General features: G+C 38.2%; 1 protein-coding gene across 5 annotated transcripts in view; it reads right to left on the bottom strand.

The window, feature by feature from the left end:
* Positions 1 to 5,232: 5,232 nt before the first annotated feature.
* Bap111 (Brahma associated protein 111kD) overlaps positions 5,233 to 20,739 on the bottom strand; it is a 138,140-nt gene continuing 122,633 nt past the window's right edge. For all 5 annotated transcript variants that reach the window (XM_081748927.1, XM_081748924.1, XM_081748926.1 and 2 more), the window contains 2 exons: positions 13,824 to 14,082; positions 5,233 to 6,189 (listed from right to left, as the gene is read on the bottom strand). In XM_081748927.1, the coding sequence (XP_081605053.1) occupies positions 6,038 to 6,189; positions 13,824 to 14,082 (411 nt within the window). In that variant the 3' untranslated portion in view covers positions 5,233 to 6,037. The remainder of the gene's footprint in view (positions 6,190 to 13,823; positions 14,083 to 20,739) is intronic.

The following is a 20,739-nucleotide window of genomic DNA, read 5'->3' as shown; positions in this document are numbered from 1 at the left end:
GTTCAATTAAAGTTAACGAACAATGCCTGGTTAAAAGTAAACGAACAATGCCATATACGAACGGGGAGGCATTTGACATGTTAATGGTGTTCGGGGAATGTAGGCAAAACTATAGAGCTGCAGCCCGAATTTATAACGCAAGGTTCCCACAGCCACAATCAATTTCCCATAATTTACTTCGACGGTTAGCAAATCGTCTGAAACAAACAGGGCGCATACCTCCTCAATATGGGGGGTCACAAACATGCTCCAATTGTAGATGACAACGATGTCGTTATTGATGTTTTGGTTGCTGTCGAAGTACGTCCTAATGCATCCTCAAGAGATATTGCCCGGGATCTCGCAATTAGTCAAAACAAGTGTACTGCGTATACTGTGGAAGCATAAACGCCACCCGTATCATATCTCCTTGTGCCAGGTGCTAACAGATGCCGATCGTAATAAGCGCCTCCAGTTTTGTAACTGGGCCCGTCAGAAATTGAGGACAAACCCAACGTTTTTCAGTATGTATGTGCTGTGGACAGACGAAGCAATATTTACAAGTGATGGTCATGTCAACCTACACAATGCGCATTATTGGGCTGCGGAGAATCCGCACTGGACACTACAGCTCAACCGACAAAGACGTTGGAGCATCAATATATGGGGTGGTATCATTGGAACACATGTAATTGGACACTGGTTTATTGATGGAAATTTAACGTCGGCTCTGTTCCATCAATTCTTGACAGAACATCTACCGCAACTGCTGGAAAACATCCCACTTCATATGTGCGGCGTAATATGTGGATGCAATTGGATAGTTGTCCAGCACATGTTGCTCGTATATGCAGAGGTGCATTAAATACTTTATTTCCGCACCGTTGGTTAGGAAGAGGGTCCAATACTCCTTTCCCTCCTCGCTCTCCAGACCTTACGTGCATGGACTATTATTTCTGGGGTCGACTCAAGGAGCTTGTTTACACGAATAGACCAACTACACCCCGCCGTCTGGACCGTTGTCTTGCTGTACATGGACGACCATTTCGGTAAACCATGATGTAAAACGTGCTGTGTGAAGTGCACATGTTACATAACGGACAGCAGCCGTCTCCAAAGTAAATATGATACATCCTTTGTACGTTATGCGATGGTAAATTAATTCTTAGAACAACGCTAGACGTTTCAATATAATATGCTTACCTGTCCACCATAACGCTTCCATTTCCATACTGTATATGTGACCAGTGTTGACTACGAGACGAGACAATACAACACTTTTCAGTAGTGTCACGAAAGAGGACTAAACAGTCTCTGTAGTATTGTACCCAGAAAACGTATGTTGCCAAGGAAATATAGCTGTTCAAAATGTTCAGGGCCTTCCCTCCAGCACAATCAAACAACTGCTAATTTGGAGGTGGACCCTGCCTGGATATCTCGAACTGGTTACCGTGATATGTTGTACTTTTGAAATAATGAGACACTTGTTTTTCAGTTTTTCCGTCTGGCTGCCCGTTTCAGATTTATAGAAGTGGCCATATTGTTTTCAATGCACATTTTGATGACATTTTGACCCGCCGCCATTTTGCATATGGTGATCGTAGAGAATCGGGACTTGTTGTTGCTTCTTTCTTTTTACAAGAGCTTTCAAGCGATATACCAGTTGACCCCTCTTTCCATTTGACAATTTGGGTTGGACCCCGTCTGGGACCCTGGGACGGAACTTTTTACTTCGCTCTGTTGTCCTTTGCAACTAATGGGATACGTGTTTTTCAGTTTGCACATATCTCGGACCGTTTTCGATTTAAAGGGCTGGTACGGACTAACGGAATCACCCGATATATATATGTGTTAATGAACTAGACGTGTATTGTTCCTTTTGTGTGTCATCACCTCCCATACATTGTCAACAATCTGTTGTTCGATATGTGGGAGGGGGAAAGGGATACCTGGTAACTTCTCCAGACCTATATGGAGAAGGGTCCCATTTTAGATCCACGACCAAGTGTTTTTGTGATGAACACTTATGAATTGTTCTTTTTTGCAGGGGATACTCCCATTTTCTCGCAAATCATCATTGCACCAATTCCTTCAAAATTATTACATATTATTAATGTTTGTCTCCTTTAGCACAGAGTTTATGATTGTAAGTCATGAACCAACATATGTAATTATTTAATTTCCATTATATCCATTATATTCAACCCTGTTGTAGTTATGCAACCACTCATAATACACAAAAAATCCCTCGCCATCTTGATTCTGTTCAAAATATTGGTCTGTCGACTTTCTGCCACTTGCTGGCACGTCGTTCCATCTGTCATGAATCAGATCTAACTTTCCTAATGCAATATTCGGGATCCCCCCCCCCCCACTTCCTGTGGGAGACCCTTGCGACGCCATTGAACAATTCGGAATTATTATTATTATTATTTTTAATAGAGAAGACTACAATTCTAAGACATGCTGTCTCAGCTCAGTTGGCTGATAGTTTTGGAGATATTCGCCCCCCAAAGTTCATTTTTCCACGGTTTTGGACAGTCTTAGCTATGAAAATATGCACTTCTGACCACAGACCCATATGAACTTTTTTTTTTTTTTTTTTTTGATGTGAGGAATCTACTGTTTCAGTTTGTCGTTCTAGTTCATTAACACCTTACATATATATATATATATATATATATATATATATATATATATATAGGGGATCAGACGAACGCAATGGTAAGTGCCACTTATTAGGTGGAATGGATTTGATCGAACCACAAAGGAGTATGTAGATAGTTTTACTTCGGAAATGTAACTGCCAGAAAAGCTTGTTTGGTATGCGCCATTGCATCGAATTCCAGGAATGGTCAACCTTTTCTTCCAGTTTACTTAAAGGTTAGAAAAAAATGTGACATATCATTATGTTCGCCCGAGCGTACACATTAAAGTTTATTTATTATTAATTTAGAAAACTATAAATATCCATATAACTACTGGTTTCATTACAATGGTCTTGGATTCGAAATACTAACTATATTTGCATAGGTAAGTTCTAGAAGTAGGGGGGACAAGAGGTTTACACTCCGATCTTCAAAAGATGTGAACATATATCTTCTTGAATAAGCAAGGCAATTTATTCCAGATTTGATTACCTTGTTAAAACTTAAGTCTGCAACTATTCTCCTGTTTTCTGAAGAATTTTAACTATCTTTCTGAACTCTTTCGATCTAGTCAATTTTGATACTTTAATGTGATCCGTATATAGGTCTAGGGTATTCAAGAGAGCCTCCAATAAAACGATAATAGTCTTGTGCTTTAATTGATTGATTCAAAGGCTATATAAGACATGGACTTAACACTTAAAGTAGGATTCGAACCACGTGAACTCCTGCTGGGAATCCAATCCAGTTCTTCCACACCAAAGGCAGTCATACAGCCACGAAAATTGGAAATTAAAATTGCGATGAGGCAAACCTAACATTCTAAATGTCTTAGGAGTAATCAGATTTGTGTGTCCATTGAGTCGAATGTCAGTTTAAAAAGGCACATTAAAAGTCAGATACTATGTCTGATTTCTATATAGAGTAATCGCCAATCAAATATCTAAGATTGATCATGGTAATTGCTTTACATACAGATGGTTATCAAAATAATTGTTACATCTGAAGAAAATGTAACTCACCTGATTAATACGGTGTGGAACCACCGTCGGGCCTGCAAAAGATATCTTAAAGAATGGTGCATATAAGAGCTCATGAAGAGTTTGCATAGAAATGTTGTTCTATTCTTCATACAGTGCAGCACTCAGGTTCCATCAGAGGGAAGGAAAAGAATATCTTTCGAAATCCGAATTTCAGTACTCACCACAGGTGATCAATAACGTTAATATCTGGGGATTGGGCGGGCCGAGGAAGTTAATGTAGTTCCCGATATTCATGAAACAATGCCTCAACAGCTCTGGAACACTGTTAGAAAATTGTGCCATTGGCCGGAAACATCCTTTGGTCATAGGATGCAAGCAGTCACCTCAAATTCCACGTAACACTTGCACAGGGTGTCTACTAAAATTCCAAAATGAAATTTCGTGACTTTTTCGTTACCTTTTCTTTACCAAATCACAAAATTTCATAACATTCTCAAGAACGAATTTGGGTGCGAATTAGGCCGAATTTTCATCCATGTGATAGAAGCGTATTTTGCTCGCGATTTGTTAGCGTTTAAAGCCGACCACAGACATTTTTGGTAGTGAATTTTGACATTTAATAGAACAAAATTTTCCAATCTGTACTTACATCTGTACAGATTAAAAAAAAAAAAAAAAAAAAAAAAAAAATCGTGACCCAAAAGCTAAATTTCGTAACTTTTTCTTGACCGTTTTCTGATCTCGTGACTTTTTCGTGACCGATAGACACCCTGTAGCACTAATGTCCTTTGAGAGTAATCGCAGTACCCTCAGAATACTAGGAAACTGTGGCGCCCACAGCATCACAGAGCCGCTGCCATGTTTCACGGTAGAGAGAAGACAGTTCGTAGAATAAACTTCTTAGGGTGTCAGCTTACACCACTACTAGCTGGACACGCATCTACAATGTTACCACTTCATACAGCTTGCGTGTTTCAAAATACAGGTGCTTCCACTTTCTTGGTAATCGTCTATAGAGATTCATTTCTATATGTTAGACGGAAGGTTCGTATTTCAGGACGAAGCAAGGGTATTTGTAAGGTCTGATGAAGTAACTTTTGTGAATTTGGTGCCTTCCGCATCCAGAACTAAGAAATGCTATACGACTTAGAACATTAATATACATATAATATTATAAGGAGCATTATGGTCCAAATGAGAGCTCCTAGATACCCGTCCTTAGGGACAACCACAACTGACATATCTTCCAGATAATTGCATCACGTTCAGGGAAAGACAAAAGAATGCTCATAAAGGAAGTATGCCAAACGAGTGGTGGTTCTTGAGGGGAAGTCACATGAGTAAACATTAATAGTAATATCCGTACAAGCTAAGGTAATTAGTATCTATTTTATCGTAAAAATCTGTATAAGAATTAGCATATATATTTTAAGTTTTTTCTTCTCGTTTTTAGCGACATGACTTCCCTCAAGAGCCGCCACAGTGGCTATGCCAAATGCCTTATTAAAGCCAGTGTAACTAGCTAAAACGTTTTTCCTATTACTGAGAGAGTCGGTAAACAAGTAGACCTACCTTGATTTGTAAAATTTGTAACTAGTGTTTATAATTAAAAGAGAGAGAAATTATTATTATTAAATGACACTTTATTACCATGTACTCTGTTGAAACAATTACGTAAGTACGATGTACAAGTCAGCATTTTTGCAGCTTAATACAGAACATTGGAATATTATTTGCAACATCTGAAACCACGATCCTGTTATCTTACACCTGAAAAAGTACTGTAATTATATTTTAATCATGTTAATACACTGCCTGCTGAGAACCAAGTATTGCTTAAGCAAAACATAAAGTGCAGAAACTACTCAGCTTTGACATATATTTTTTCACTGATATGGAGAAATTCACTTATAAAAAGGAAATATATTCTTCTTCAGGCTACTAAAAAGACCCTACATAGAAGTCACACATATTGTTGAGGGAACGTTTGGTTCCCTAGTTTCATCCTTTTTTTTTTCTAAAAATAAAAAGTAAATTTTTGATACAATTTGAAAAATATGATGAACAGTTTATAAAAGATTCAAGTTTTAATGATGGGGATGTACTGGGAATGACGCAGGTACCACTTATCAGGCAACTTCTGATTGGTACTAAGAGATTCATAATATTTTCATATTTGCTCATAAACTTATCTTTATTTCGATCTCCACCATAAATAATTGTAATATTTATAGGCAACAGCAAATACTAATTGAAAAATAAATGCTTTATAATTACGACAATTAAGTCCTTTCAGTTATCAAATCTCAAATCTTTCTGCAGTTTATGCGCATCATGACAAGTACAAAATGTATGAACTGAAAACTCTGGCGACGATGTACCTGTCCCAACATGGCGAACCGATTTATTGCGTCCACAAGGCCTCTGTCACTCGGAACAGTGGGTGCCAGTTTCTTCCTTCCGATGATCACCGGCACTCCCACCACCTCCCCCAGGAACACTCTCCGAGGATCGGTCATGCAGATCTCCACCAGAATCACCCCCGGGGGCAGATTGATCTCTCTTCATTTCCATTGGCTCTGAAAATGATTAACGGATTTTTAGACAGATTAACTTTTACATGTGTAATCACACTGAATTTTGTCATCACGGTATCTTAGTCACAAATTACTGTTTACATATGAAAATTAACATTACAAAAAAAAAAAGTTATAGGGGACGCAGATGTGCTTGAAGCTATTAATGGACCAAAATGCATCTATTTCGAAAATATACTATATTATTATTCTGCGAGATCAATGACCAGAACAATACCTACATGATATCCACTCTGGAACAGAAAGAAATGAATTAGAAAAACCACGTACAGGCATACAAAAAATCATTTCTTTTATCATTCTATATCTGCTTTGGGCAACTGTACGAACATATCAGTGTCTTTCTCCAATTAAGAGTTTACCTAAGATAGAAGGTGACCACCTTATCTTAACGGTACCTGACGGTTGGTCAATAAGTCAAAAATATAAACCGGAACATTTGAGAAATACAGATTCCTCTATTGGAATTTCAAAGAATTCATTACTGCATCAAGAAACCTTAAAATATGCTGACTGATATGGCGCATCATACCCAAATTTCAACTCAATTCCGTTCCACAGATGATTATTATTTGTGGGAAATTCAGTTAGCATTGTTTCTACTTAAAGAGTTTAGTTTACCAAAACTCCTTTATATATTTGCTCTGTCTACCAGTTCATCCGAAAAAGAAAAAAAAAAGAAAAAAAAAAAACACTTAAGAACTGCTTGATGAATCACCATCAATTTTGGCCAAAATGTAGAGGATCAAAAGTTAGGAATCAAGTTCGTTGGTAGCGGTAATATTCAAACCGGAAGTGGTAGAAACCAACCATTTCCGGTTTTAATGTTGAGTATAAAGCAAAACTAATAGATAGCGAGCTGTTTCTTGCCGTCGATTATGTGTCCAAATATATTTTTCCTCTCCATTCTTAACTCTCTATTAAAACTAAAAGTCACAGAAATCTACTATAATATCCGGTTTCAGTATTGATCTACATTAAACAAAAGCGATGAGATAGTGAGAAGTGGGTTTTTGGAATCGATTTAGCGTTCTAAGAACAGGTACTATCTTCTCTCTTAGCTTTCTATTCAAACTCTATGACAGAAATCAACCACTTCCGGTTTTAACGTTGATCGCTAGAATGGAAACGATAAGCGGCTATTTGCAATCAATTAGGCGTCCCAAGAATATATTCCATCTGCACTCTGATCTCGCTACAACTACCTTCGGTTTCAATACTGAGCAAATATCACATCATACAACCAAACTTCTTCACGCGCAGTTCACGTGACATTACTACTTGTGTTTTCACACAGTGAATGCATAAATGCATAATGCCGATAATAGACATATTTGTGTTCCACATTACATAAGTAGCACGAAGTCCAGTACGTTCTACTCGTAATGGAATACTTCTTTAAATGATATTAAAATCACATAGATTACTGAAATATGTGTTTGTAGTAAGCCCAGATATACAGGGTGTTTCAAAACAACACCAACAACATTTGGGAGGTGATTTCTCACACCAAGATAAGACAAAAAGTATAAACCAACCTGGTGCACAAGTGTTTCCTTTCGGAGTTATAGGCTGCCGAAAACATGAAAAAAATGAATTTTACAGGTCCATAGTTCCAAAACTATGGGACCTACTGTAGTCGGGTCAAGACCTTCACTTAGGAACTATTATGTTTTCTATCCAAATATCCAAGTTTCAGAATCCTCTGGTACTTCCAGAACGATTTTTATAGAGGTAGTTAGTGAGTACTTCAAGTTATATGCTTGTAGCCACACTCCCGCCATAAAAATTGTTGTGGAAGTACCACAGGATTCTGAAACATGTATTTTTGAATAGTGCACATACTAGTTCCTAGGTGAAGTCTTGACCCGACTACGGTAGGTCCCACAGTTTTGGAACTATGGACCTTTAAAGTTCATTTTTTCATGTTTTCTGCAGCCTATAACTCCGAAAGGAAGCATTTGTACACCCAGGTTGGTCTACACTTTTTGTCTTATCTTGGTGTCAGGAATCACCTTCCACCAAACGTTGTCTATGTTGTTTTGAAACACCCTGTATATGCGGTAATGAAAATTATTTATGGTATGTAATTTATTAGAGAAAGGAAACTGAACATAATACTGATTTTAAGACAGATGAAGTATTGTAATACAAGTGCCATTTATATTTTAATTATTTGACTCAGCACTTGGTTCTAGCTACTTGTACATCATTGCGTTACTCCTGAGTGTAGCATTAAGTATTGTATAATTCCAGTACAAAGACCCTGTGATAGCCTGTATACAGAAGGCTAGTCCACGTATGTTTGTCTAAAAGCGATTCCTCCTTTTCCCGCGCAGAATGAACTCGCCCGACCTTGGTCAGGCGTGTCTTCATCATATAGTGTGAATTAGCTGAGAATGTGTTTGTGGTTTCTTGCAGAGCCGAAAATACCGCCAAAACTGAGTCATTTCTGGGAAGGTTATGTCGTAGGCTTGATGTTTCAATGATCAGGGAGAAGCGTAACAGCAAGAATATTAGCTTCACTTCAATCAAGAAGTGATCGACAAGTATAAGTATTCTGTGGCCTCAGGTTAAGTGCTCCAACAAAGGAGATGAGAACACACTGCTTCTCGTACATGCTAACACCAGCATGCACGTGAAAACTTCGCAGACTATGTAAAAGAATCTCCCAAGCTAAAGGCAGATGGCAAATCTCCAAATGTGTTTCTGAGCACTGATAACCACATTTTGCTCCAACGACTAAATCACGAAAAGGCGTTGAAGGCTAGCAGCCATCACATTACCGATGTCTACCAATAAGAACGCACATTACCGATGTCTACCAATAAGAACGCAAGTGTAACACTCGGACGAACTCTACAACCAGAATCTGGCAAACCGAGAATCATCACCATGTATACAGACAGGTGCGAAGCGCTTCATGAAGTTGGTCATAGAATACGTAGAGGTTTTCCTGAAAGAGTTCATCGTGGTTGCCGGCTACTATCATCGAGGCAAACTGAAGAGTTGTAGGTAAAGAACTTTAAAATCAACTTACAATAATAACAGAAGGATATCCTGAGGCCGATCTATGAACAGGAACTACCAGAAATGTACGGAAGCGAGATAAGGATGACCGGCACTTATCAAGGCAAACATTTATCACACACCCCAAGATCGTAACTCGCATTATATTAGGATATAAAGAACGCTACTGGACTACAGACCATATCTTTCAACGGGATACCTTAGAAGTTTCCCAACGCAAGTCCAATGGGTTTTTTGGGGTTTAAATTACATAAAAGGGCCCTGGGCAAGAGGTGTGTGACAACTGTGAGTGAACTCTGGAAAGCTGTGAAAAAGGAATGGAACACGATCTCCCTCGTAGTTCTCCAAGGGAAGCTTTTGCAATGGAAACTACCTAGGTACGTTGCCGAGCCATTGTTCGGAACTACGGGAGAAAAATCGAGCACTGCCGCACCTGGCGCGATGGATTTTCGTAACTATTTGGTAAGTACAATTTGGTTACATATGCAGAACACTCTCTGTAGTCGATAATCAATTATGATTGTTACTAATTTACAATGGTGCTACTTTTATATATATATATACAGTGGCGGATCCAGGATATGATCAAGGGAGGGGCTAAACCATAGTTTGCCGTTTTAACCAGTGTAAAGCAGGCTTGAAGTCCATTTTATCCAGTGTAAACCTGAGCGTCAAGGGGGGGGCTATAGCCCCTTAGCCCCCCCCTTAGATCCGCCCTTGTATATATATATATATATATATATATATATATATCATTAACTAACTAACTAACTCTATGGCCTATGGAACCCGGAGGTTCAATGCCGCGTTCACAAAAGCTCTCCACTGACTTCTATCCTTAGCTAACTGCATCCAGTTTCTACTTTGTATTCCAATCTCTGCGAGATCCATCTTAATATTGTCCTCCCATCTGCGCCTAGGTCTTCCTAATGGTCGTTTTCCGATTGGTCTTCCTGTCAAGACTTTGAAAGCGTTTCTACTTTCTTCCATTCTAGCTACATGACCCGCCCACCTAAGCCTCCTAGACTTCACGACCCTAACAATGTTGGGTAAACCATATAAATTATGTAGTTCCTCGTTATGAAGTTTCCGCTATTCCCCATTCCCGTTCCTCTTGGGTCCGAATATTCGTCTCAGGATCTTGTACTCAAATACTTCCCTCAGAGTAAGTGACCATGTTTCGCAGCCATACAGAACAACAGGCATGATTACCGTTTTGTATATTTTAAGCTTCAAATTTCTCGACAGAATTCGCGACGACAAGAGATTTTGAACCGAATAGTAACACGAATTCCCTGCTTTTAGTCGACATTGATTTTTTTTTTTTTTTTTTTTTTTTATCATTACAGTATCAAATGGGTACATTGTTACCAGCAGAAAATACAATGGTGTAAACACATTTATGGGCACCCAATATACATCACCCGATTCGAAAGATTTTTCTACCAGAATGCATGCATGTGGAGGCCAGGCTGATCTTAGTGCCTGTAAAAAGCATACTGCTAGTAGTTTCAAGGTCGTCGACAACACAAGAGAATTTGTGTGTGCAAATTCATTGTGTGATCAAAATCTGAGTCTAAAGAACGATGATGCAATTAAGTGATTGAGTATGGACATATAATGCCTGGGTTTGCGAGGCCAGGTCGACGTTCCGCTTAGCTGCCGTTGGCATTTATCGTAACATATCAGTGGTTTCGTCAATGGTGTACTGTACACGATAGAAGGCAGAGGTTTCCCATAGCGTATATGCTCCCAGTGATTCTACGACGCAGTAGAGAGTATCTAGATAGAAAGATCGCTCGGGCTGTCTTAACTGACAGGGCGAAGAATGCTAGTACAATCAGAGCCACAGTGGCCCTCTCTACGAACAAACGACGCTGCTCTAGTGGCTACAACACACGCCTTTGATGTACGAGGACCCAGGTTCAATTCCGGGGAACTTGAACGCATTACAGTGGTCCGGAAATAAAATCTTTCAGTTTTATGTCCCACGATTATACCCCGTAAACTGAAGGAAAATGTGATAAGAATGAATGAACGAGAGAACCTTGAAAAAACCCACGCACATTGTGTTTATCCGCCACAAAGCCCAATTGACGCGAGCTGGGGTTGAACCAGGAACTCCACACACCCGAGATGAACGCTCCACGCCTTCCGTTTCGGTGGTAGGATTTCACCTTGAACTTTGGGTCCACATCTCATATAATCTCGTTACTGAAAGGAACGCCAAACTCCAATGGCACGAACTAAGCAACATGCACGTATTGTGTGTGTTTGCAGTCGGTATACACAACTTATTTGCATCTTAGTATAGATGCAATAAGCTACATATCCCACTCACCTACGCTCTTAATTCAGGGGAGTATGATATTTGTTACGTCTTCATTCCTGTCCTCCAGATATTATATAAACATTGCAGGATCATCTTTTAGGGCATAACACACATCCCCATAACACCAGGGCGACCCAGCATGTTCTACTTGGTATCCATCTTCTACCCTGGCTTGTTGTCTCCGAAACTAGACACTACCAAGCACATAAGAAACATGGCGCATCCACTATCGTCCAGGCATGTCAAAGTCGCGGCCCGCATGTGACCCTTGGTTCACCCCGAGAAAATAACATAAAATATATAACACTGCGAACAACTTTTTCTCACTTATAAAAAGGAACAAGTTCGCAGATAGATCCAAGTTAACAGACATTTATCTGACCTCTGTTCTAAAAATTGCTATTGTGAGCAGCATGTTTTCACACATCCAAAGACTATTTATAGGAAAAAGATGCCAGGTATCGAGAAACAAACAATAGGTATCATCTCTACCATCCGGATTTACTTGTTCTTTTATTTTTTATTTTTTTTATTTTTTATAAAAAAAGAACTACAATATTAGATTAAGATTTATGTAGCCTAGTTATTCACTTTTCAAATACACAATCCAGTATGATCGTTTTTTGCGCCCCGTGCTATTGTACACTGATGACTATTTGGTACACTCCTAATAATGAGCTTAACATGCCTTGCCTAGATCTACAGCCAGCGTGCGACACTACATTTAGCATCTGTACGACCGGATACCTGTGAGAACAGCTGTTTGCGTTATACGTGCTAAGGTATTTCTGAATACTATATATCAGTGATAGTCAAATCGCGGCCCTTGGATAAAACTGAAAAATGTATGATTTATTCCTTTTTTTAAAACTTCATGCCGGGATGTAATTGGGTGTATACCTACCTAATATTTTTATAGTCCCACGTATACTCACCTTAAATTTACAAAAGAACGAGCACTTACGGGGATAGGTGTATGCTATATTTTTGAAAACGGTCTAGCGTAAACCCACAAAAATTATAGGATTATACAAAAAACTGGAGCCAATTAAATTTTATTAAGTTAATAAAAAAAGAATCAGTAATAGAAAGGGAACCAACTGCAAAAGAAATACGAAATAAATATACGAAGTGCCATACAAAGTATCCGAGAATTTCCCCATAAATGTTACAAAATTATCAGAAAATTTCCACTGTCAATACCTCGAACTTGTATGCAGTGATTTTCCCATTCCTGGAAATCTGCTAGCTGTAGCATGTTCAAGAACTGCTGCGATTCTGCTTGGGTCTAATTAAAATGGAATTAAAATGCCGTCTTTTCAAGTAGAAGTTTATTTTAGGCAAGAGGCACAAATCGCATAGAGCTCGGTCAAGCGAGTAGGGTAGGACAGTTATGATGATGTTTTTGAAAAAATCCAACGAAAAGACAATGAACTAACTTAGCTGCAATTCGTCCCATTCGCTAGAATGAGTTGGTATATGACGTATGATAGTCCTACTCTAAAACATGGACTGTTTGTCTTCTGTGATCAAAGATCACTTCATGAGCTTGCGCGAGTGTTTCCTGAGTAGTGCACACTGATGGTCGACTTATTATCCTCCACAGACTTCCGGCTATCTTTGAAACGCTTAAGCCACTAAAATGTTCTTACTTGGGTTAAACTTTGCATACCAAAGCTTCTTTCAGTATTCGGTGTGCTTCAGCTACAGTTTTCTCCAGCTTGAAACAAAAATTAATACAGATCCTTGCCTCTTCACGCGAGTCACTTCGAAATTCGCAGACATACAAAAAATGAAACCAACAAAACCTAAGTAGTACATGAACTCCCAATGCCACTTGGAAAAATGCCAGTTGAAATGCACACCAAGAGGCAACTACTGGCAGCAGTTTATACTGCTACTAGTTTGGGCGGATTATTAAAATTTCGGATAGCACCTGTATTGCTTGCTATCGGAAGCTCTTTACTTGATGTAATTTGTTACACTGCCATTCCCTGCACCTATGAATCTGATTAGAAAATCAAAAAATAACAACCCAAAGAAGATTAAAGACTGGACCCACTGAATTCAGGAGAAAGGTATTTTACACCAATATTTCTAGGCTAGTTTATGTGCCGTTATACATGGCTTTATAGTTATACACCTAGTGCCATCTCTACAACCAATACTTGAAACCTGTATATTACTATCCAAATAGTCATTATTTATCTCGATTATTTGTGATGCTACTTAGTGAGGAAAGCAATCTACTTACTTGACATAGGTCTTGGGCCTCCTCTACTCATGTCTTGTGCATGGTCACCGCCTACCATTTGACCCTGCATTGGGTATCGGCCCCCTGGGCCTGGAGGTGGACGAGATTCTCGCTCGTCATCTCGATCTGAATTCGTTCCCATCTCCACACCACTCTGGTTCATCGAATCGTCCATCGAGCGATTCATTTCGTTTCGGTCCATGTCCGAGGGGTAGGTGTTCGGGTGATTTTCAGATCTCTCCATCACAGATGGCATTCCCTATAAATATAAACACGACAAAAATACTGGCATGAAGCAAATTAGAACCTATCACATACATTTCAATTCATGTTAAAAGATGGAATTTAAGTAACATGAAATACCTGAAAAAACCAGCAATTATACTTAACCCTTAAAAAGATGCACCGATATAAGAATGGAAATGTTACTTGCAGTGACTGGAAATCGGATATATCAATGGACAAGTCAAATAATTTCGTCATTCCCAATAACATTGGAAGTGGGAAGTTGCGAAATCTGCATTTATGGTTTAAACATTATGGCTGCTACATAACGAAAGGATCTGCTGACATATGATTCACATTTATTTTCATGCATTTTTAACCTTATTTAACTTTGATCTTAGATGTTTCTCTGTTTCAGAAATTCTGACAAAAAACACATTTCTCTCTTTTATTACAATTTATAATGGTTATAGATCAACACAAAACATAACTAAGTTCCGTATGTAGCAGATTTCTTTGGAACCTAAAGGAAATAAGCTACGGCCCAAGCAATGATGGAAATATGTCATGCTTAATCCACCCACTCTGTTTTGTTTCGAAGATGCTGCCACATCCCAGTAGTGCTCAAAATTTTTGTTTTTCTTATCTTACTGAAACATGTCTTAACAGGTAATTCCCAAGGGGTCTTTCAAGGGGTTAAATTCGTATATTAAATCCCTATATATTTCATAACATCCATTTGCATTCTACCGTGGAAAAAAAGGGAGAACAGAAAACGAAACGAAGAAAAAACTCTTTTAACATTATACTGTTACATACTGACAGGGATTCCAAAAATAAAACGTTACAAATTATAAAAAGAATGAGGTGCTATACACGCTTGGAAAAAAGGTACCGAAATCTCTATTTACTATCTTGCTAGCTAAGTAGTTGCTAGCTAAGTAATGAGTTCTGAAACAGTTCAAGGCATCTACATTCTTCCACGAAATAACAGCAAAAATAAATCAAGTGTAACTGGTATGTGAAATGCCATTGTTTTATCGAATTCTCTTGCCTACTTTTCAGACTTTCCTCCGTTTGTGTTACAATTTTTCACATATCAAAGAAACCTTAAGTGAAACAATAAAAAAATTGAGAAATTACATTAAAAGTGTGATGTATGCTACGCCTGTCAACGATGACAACGACTCGCAACACCGTATCCATAACGCATGTGCAACTGTTCGCCATGACCCAGGTATCTTCGAATGGGTTCACCAATCCATGATCCGGCGCTGTCATGCATACATTGTTGTCCATGGTGAACACTTTCAATATCTCCTGTGATGTACCCATATACATCTCCAAGCTTGTGTTGATGATGAGTGACAATCGTACTATGGGGATGTGCATCTGCACACGTATGTGTGTTATGCATGTTGACGATACCATCCCTTCTGAACGTGGTCTCGTCAGTGAACAGTACTGATACCTGAAATAGCATCATGGTAGTGGTCTGTTGAATGAACCACTGGCAGAATGCTACACTTGGTTGGAAATCTGCTTCTGCCAGTTCTGTACCCTTTGCAGGTGATCTGAGTACAAGGCATTTTTATGTTACGCACCCCACACAGTCACGTGACTACATGTATTTTACGGCTACGTTCCCTCGTATTTGTACCTGGGTCACTGTCCACGGCTTCTAACAGACGTTCGTCTATAACAGGTGTTGGTACACGATGGGATTGACTAGCATCCACAAGGGCATGTAGTACGGTTCCTATTTTACACACTCACCGATAAATTGCTGCAAACATCCTGTATGATGGTTGGCGTCTGTTAGGAAAACGCTCCTGGCAGAGTCGTGCTGTTTCACGCCATTGCAATCTGCACAACCGTACATCAATAGCATGTTCGCCTGTTGCGGTTTGAATAACGCACTATGTTTTAGTCGAACACTGCCACTTGTCCTATTCAACACTCGCAGCATACTGACTGCACTCCTCTACTGTAGCGTCTTGAACACCAGCGCTACCTCTCGACTTTCTAGATCGCCATCTTTAATGTTATTGATTTTCGATATTTACCGCTTCGAACTTACTGTTCCCACACCTAGATTAAGTTATCCTCTGTATATAAACGCCAATTTCTTTTGAAAAAGAATATTTAACTAGAATTGAAGAAGAAATAAATAATATTACATCATGAGTCGTGTCGTGTTGAATGCCTTTGGAAGGAGCAGCCTCATACCTCATAAAGTAAAATGCCAATGTGTTTAAAGTGTAAAATTTTCAACGAATGTACTCTGCCTGTTTTGACAGACGGACACGTGGATATTAACAAAATCAATGCAAACCACACAAAGAAGCACAGAAATGTGTATGCTAGGAACCACCCACAAAGGCAGGAAAACAATTACATGATTCAGAAACATGACAAGAGGCACATAAATAATGTATTGAAGTGGCGACGAGCTGAACGTATTGCAATAAGAAATTATGTTCCATACACAAAAGGAATTCTTGATTGGATGTCAAGAGACAAGAAAAGAGCTAAGAAACATCCTGACACAAAGTGCTGTGGCGAAATCAAGATGCACTGGCAAGTAACTGGAGGTAAACTGCTCAAGACAGATGATTATGGAGAAGAGTTGGAGAAACTTGCATCCAGCAGTGGATTGACAATGGTTGACTATGATATACTAAGTATATATAAATTCTTCTTTAACCCTTTAACTAATTTGTAACCATTTGGATACACAGTTTTCGCAGGCTTCTATTACTTTAACGAAATATTGGATTGACGTTCTTGCACAGTGTGTCCATGAAACATCAGAAGGAAGTGTGCCCAAATGGATACAATGTGCAAGAACGTCAATCAAATGTTTCGTTAAATTAATAGAAGCCTACGAAAACTATGTATCCAAATGGTTACAAATGACTTAAAGAGTTAAAATAAGTTAGGTTCTAAAGTATCATGCAGTCCAAAAAGTAGTGCGCCTTTTATACACGAAACAGCATTACTGTCCCAAATCTCACGGTATATGAGTCACAGCGAGTCAGGTCATTCGACAGTTGAAGCTAGTAGATATGCAAAATATTTTGAAACGAGTGAACTTTCTTTAAAACTGCGCTATATTATACAATTTTATTTCGATAGAAGCGCAAATGCTACGCACGCCTGTGAAGTAATTTATGCTGTTTATGGACAAGATATGTCATCAAAAGTAACAGCCACAAATGGATCAGTAGCTTTCGTTCTGGAAATTTCGTTGTAGAAGATGCTTCTCGCAGTAGGTGATCAATCACAGCAAAATGGATGATATTCTGGCAATGGTTGAGAAAGACCGACATGTAGGCAATCACGACATCGCTAATGATCTAAATATCCACCACCAAATAGTGTTCAATTATTTGGAGAAAACTGGTTACAAAAAGAAGCGCGACGTTTGGATGACACATAATCTGAATTAAAAATATTTACTTGATCGAATTTCTATCTGCGAATGTCAACTAAAACTTCAAGAACTCAAGGCATTTCTGAAGCGGTTGTTCAAGAATGATGGAAAGTGGATACCTACGGCGAAAAAGATCGTGGTTGATGCGAGCAGCAGCTCAACAATCTGTGGCAACGCCTACACTGACGCCCAGGAAGATTGTGTTGTGCGTTTGGTGGAACTGGAAGAGTATCGTGCATTACGAGCTGCTGCCGCCGGGCAGAGTAATAGACTTAGATTTGTACTGTCAACAATTAGGCGAATGGACCTAACAATTCAAAAGAAACAGCCAGAACTAGTCAACAGAAAGTGTATCGTATACCGACCTGACAACGACAGACCACATACATATTTAACGACTACTCAGAAATTGAGTGAGTTAGCTGGTAGGTTTTAATGCACCTACCGTACAGCCCGAATCTGGCACAGTCAATATAACATTTGTTTCAGTCTCTGCAGAACTCCCTGACTGGTTCTAAGTTTCAGAAGAGGCCTGTGAAAACCACGTATCAATTTTTTGACCACAACCCACAGAAGTTCTATGGTGACGAGACTGTAGTGTTGCCGAAAAATGACAGGTCATCAGATAAATGGTGCATTATATGGTTTAATAATGTTGTTTTCAAATCATAAATGTATTCTCCATTTTGACCGACAAAAGCTCAATACTTTTTAGACAACCTGGTATGCTTTAAAGTGTGTGTATAGTTTTCGAAAATACGAAAGATTGAAAGTGGAAAAACACAAGTGCAAACATATGGTACATACAGCTAACAACAGTAGTATAATCTAAGACATGACACCATTTTTAACTCACATTAAAAGAACAGAGGAATAGAACGAGAAAATTTCAAAATTGCACAGAACTGTAAATGCTGATAAGCGCTTCATACTTATAGTATGAGAGAAAAAAAAAAAAACATTCTCCGTGCATATAAGCCAAAGGACTTTTCCATGGAGTTCACGGAGTTTTAATGTGGGAAAGTGATTGTGTGCCACATATGTAGCAAATGGGTTTTAGCTCTGGAAATATTGCGGGGGATTCACAATCCATCTGACCCTACATTTTGATCTCTAGTAACATCGAACGCTGAGAAACTAGCAATTATCCATCGCCATCGTTATCGAGGAGTTACACAGTCTCAGAATTTACTTTAGCAACATACCTATTCGGCCTTAGATTTAAACTTGATTTTTAGAGATGAGAACCATATTAAACTGTTTTTTGAAATAAAACCTTTCGAAAAAAGCAAAATTTTCAATCCCTTGTAACTTTGTTCTTATTTATTCGAACTATACCATATTATTGATCATGGTATTCGACATTAAAATACTTTGGATGTGCTGTCCTGTGCATTTGCGTTTTTACTTTGTATGTATCCTTCAAAGTTTGGATGTTTGTGATGCTGTAGTGTTCTTAGTACGTAACACTAAATAATAAATGTGGCACTGTCAGTTTTAATTTAATATGTAATCCTGAAATATGTAATAATCTGACATAGTACCATTTGGGAAAATAGCACTTCATGTTTGATTAGCAACACTATCATCTGGTGCAATGTAGATAGGGTTTCCATATTTCTATTTAAACCGGGACACTTTAGTAGGGTGATAGATCTTCCAAACCGGGACCAGTTTCGTGGAAGGTTTATTTTCACTCCTTCTACCGGTACAAGGTACCTTACCAACACGACAGCCACTTTTATTTCATTACTGTTGGTCGTTATGAAAGTAACACATCTTAGGTCCGAAGATTATAGATGACCTGATGCCGTGCGCCCTTCTAATATTCAAGTGTAATCAGTTAAGATTATATAAAGCTGTTAATGCAAAAGCATGTAATACCAAAAATAATATTTCAGAATACTACAATGAGGATAGAGCTTACAAAGAAGGAGTGAAACGATTGTCACGACTGAAAACCGGCACAAAATGTAAACCGGCGGAACACTGGGACAAGAACCTTCAAACCGGGACATATAGTAACCCTAATTATAGATTATGTCAAATGATTTCTTCCTGTTGATATTTGCCATCGCACGAATTCAGCATTTGTTAGTTTAAAGCTTTAAAGCTATTTCAAGATAAATAGTCCACCCTGTATATGTTTGGTGTTACTCTCTTTTGAATTTATTTAACTCCAATGTAAAAAGTGTTTGAATTTCAAATTCCTGTCATTTTAAAATTATAAATTTCAAAGTAATGGAAGTCATAATGTTATCAAATATTTTTGATCGAGTACGATTTTAAAAAATAGAAACATGCTATATATATATATATAAACAGCTACATTAATACTCTGTTTCATACATCAAATACCAGCCAGAACTTCGAGAGCTGAGCGTCATAGGGCCAGATCCCCCCTAGTACGTATGTAATATGCACCTCTTAAATATGCTTTTATTACAGAATTTTACTTTCCTACATCACTTGCTTTTGCACGTAATGTATGTCGGTTACAAAAAATAAAACTTTCAGAATTAGTGCACATAAGCTGACAATTAAGATCAAGTGGATATACATAAATTATAGCCTTGAAGAAGATAGGAAGAAGGATATTTCCTAGGGAATATATATTTTTACATATACTTGCAACCTCAAGAACGCTACCTGATCTTATCCTATAGCCTTGTTTAGGGAAAGCATATGGCGCCACCACCATGATTACTGTAGAATATGATTCATAATTATCTAACTACTAACTATACTTGTCATCTGTATAGCTATTATTTGAATATAATGGAAATATTTTTCTAATATTGCTTCTTAGTTTACCGCTTAGAAAATACTCTATACAGAGGGGAACAAGTATAACGTATGAACTCCAAGAATTTTAGAAGCAAACGAATGATCTGTTAGTGTCTCCAACTATAATGTGTTTTACAATTATGATAAATCTATCAGGATATATAATCCACAACTTTAAACGGAAAAAATAATAAGACTTTGCTAATTTTGGTTAAGTATCATCTTAACACTTGCTTACATAATCACGAAAAAACATTTCAAATAATGACACTTATAGTTTTCACTCTCTTTCGTTTGCAAGCTCTTTTATCAATTTCTGAAAAAGAGTAATAACGCATGTCCCCTAATACTTTACAGTATTATGTCAGATTTTCAAATTGATCTTAAAGGATTGCGTTTTGATAAATTTATAGATTAGTGTGTATTTTTGCAATAGAAATCATTCATCACGGCTATCCTCGCCTTACC

The sequence above is a fragment of the Thermobia domestica genome, chromosome 2 (assembly GCF_964235325.1).
Source record: "Thermobia domestica chromosome 2, izTheDome1.hap1.1, whole genome shotgun sequence".
NCBI classification, from domain to species: Eukaryota; Metazoa; Arthropoda; class Insecta; order Zygentoma; family Lepismatidae; genus Thermobia; species Thermobia domestica.
Note: the sequence above shows the minus strand (reverse complement) of the source record. Positions and strands in the feature narration are given on the sequence as shown.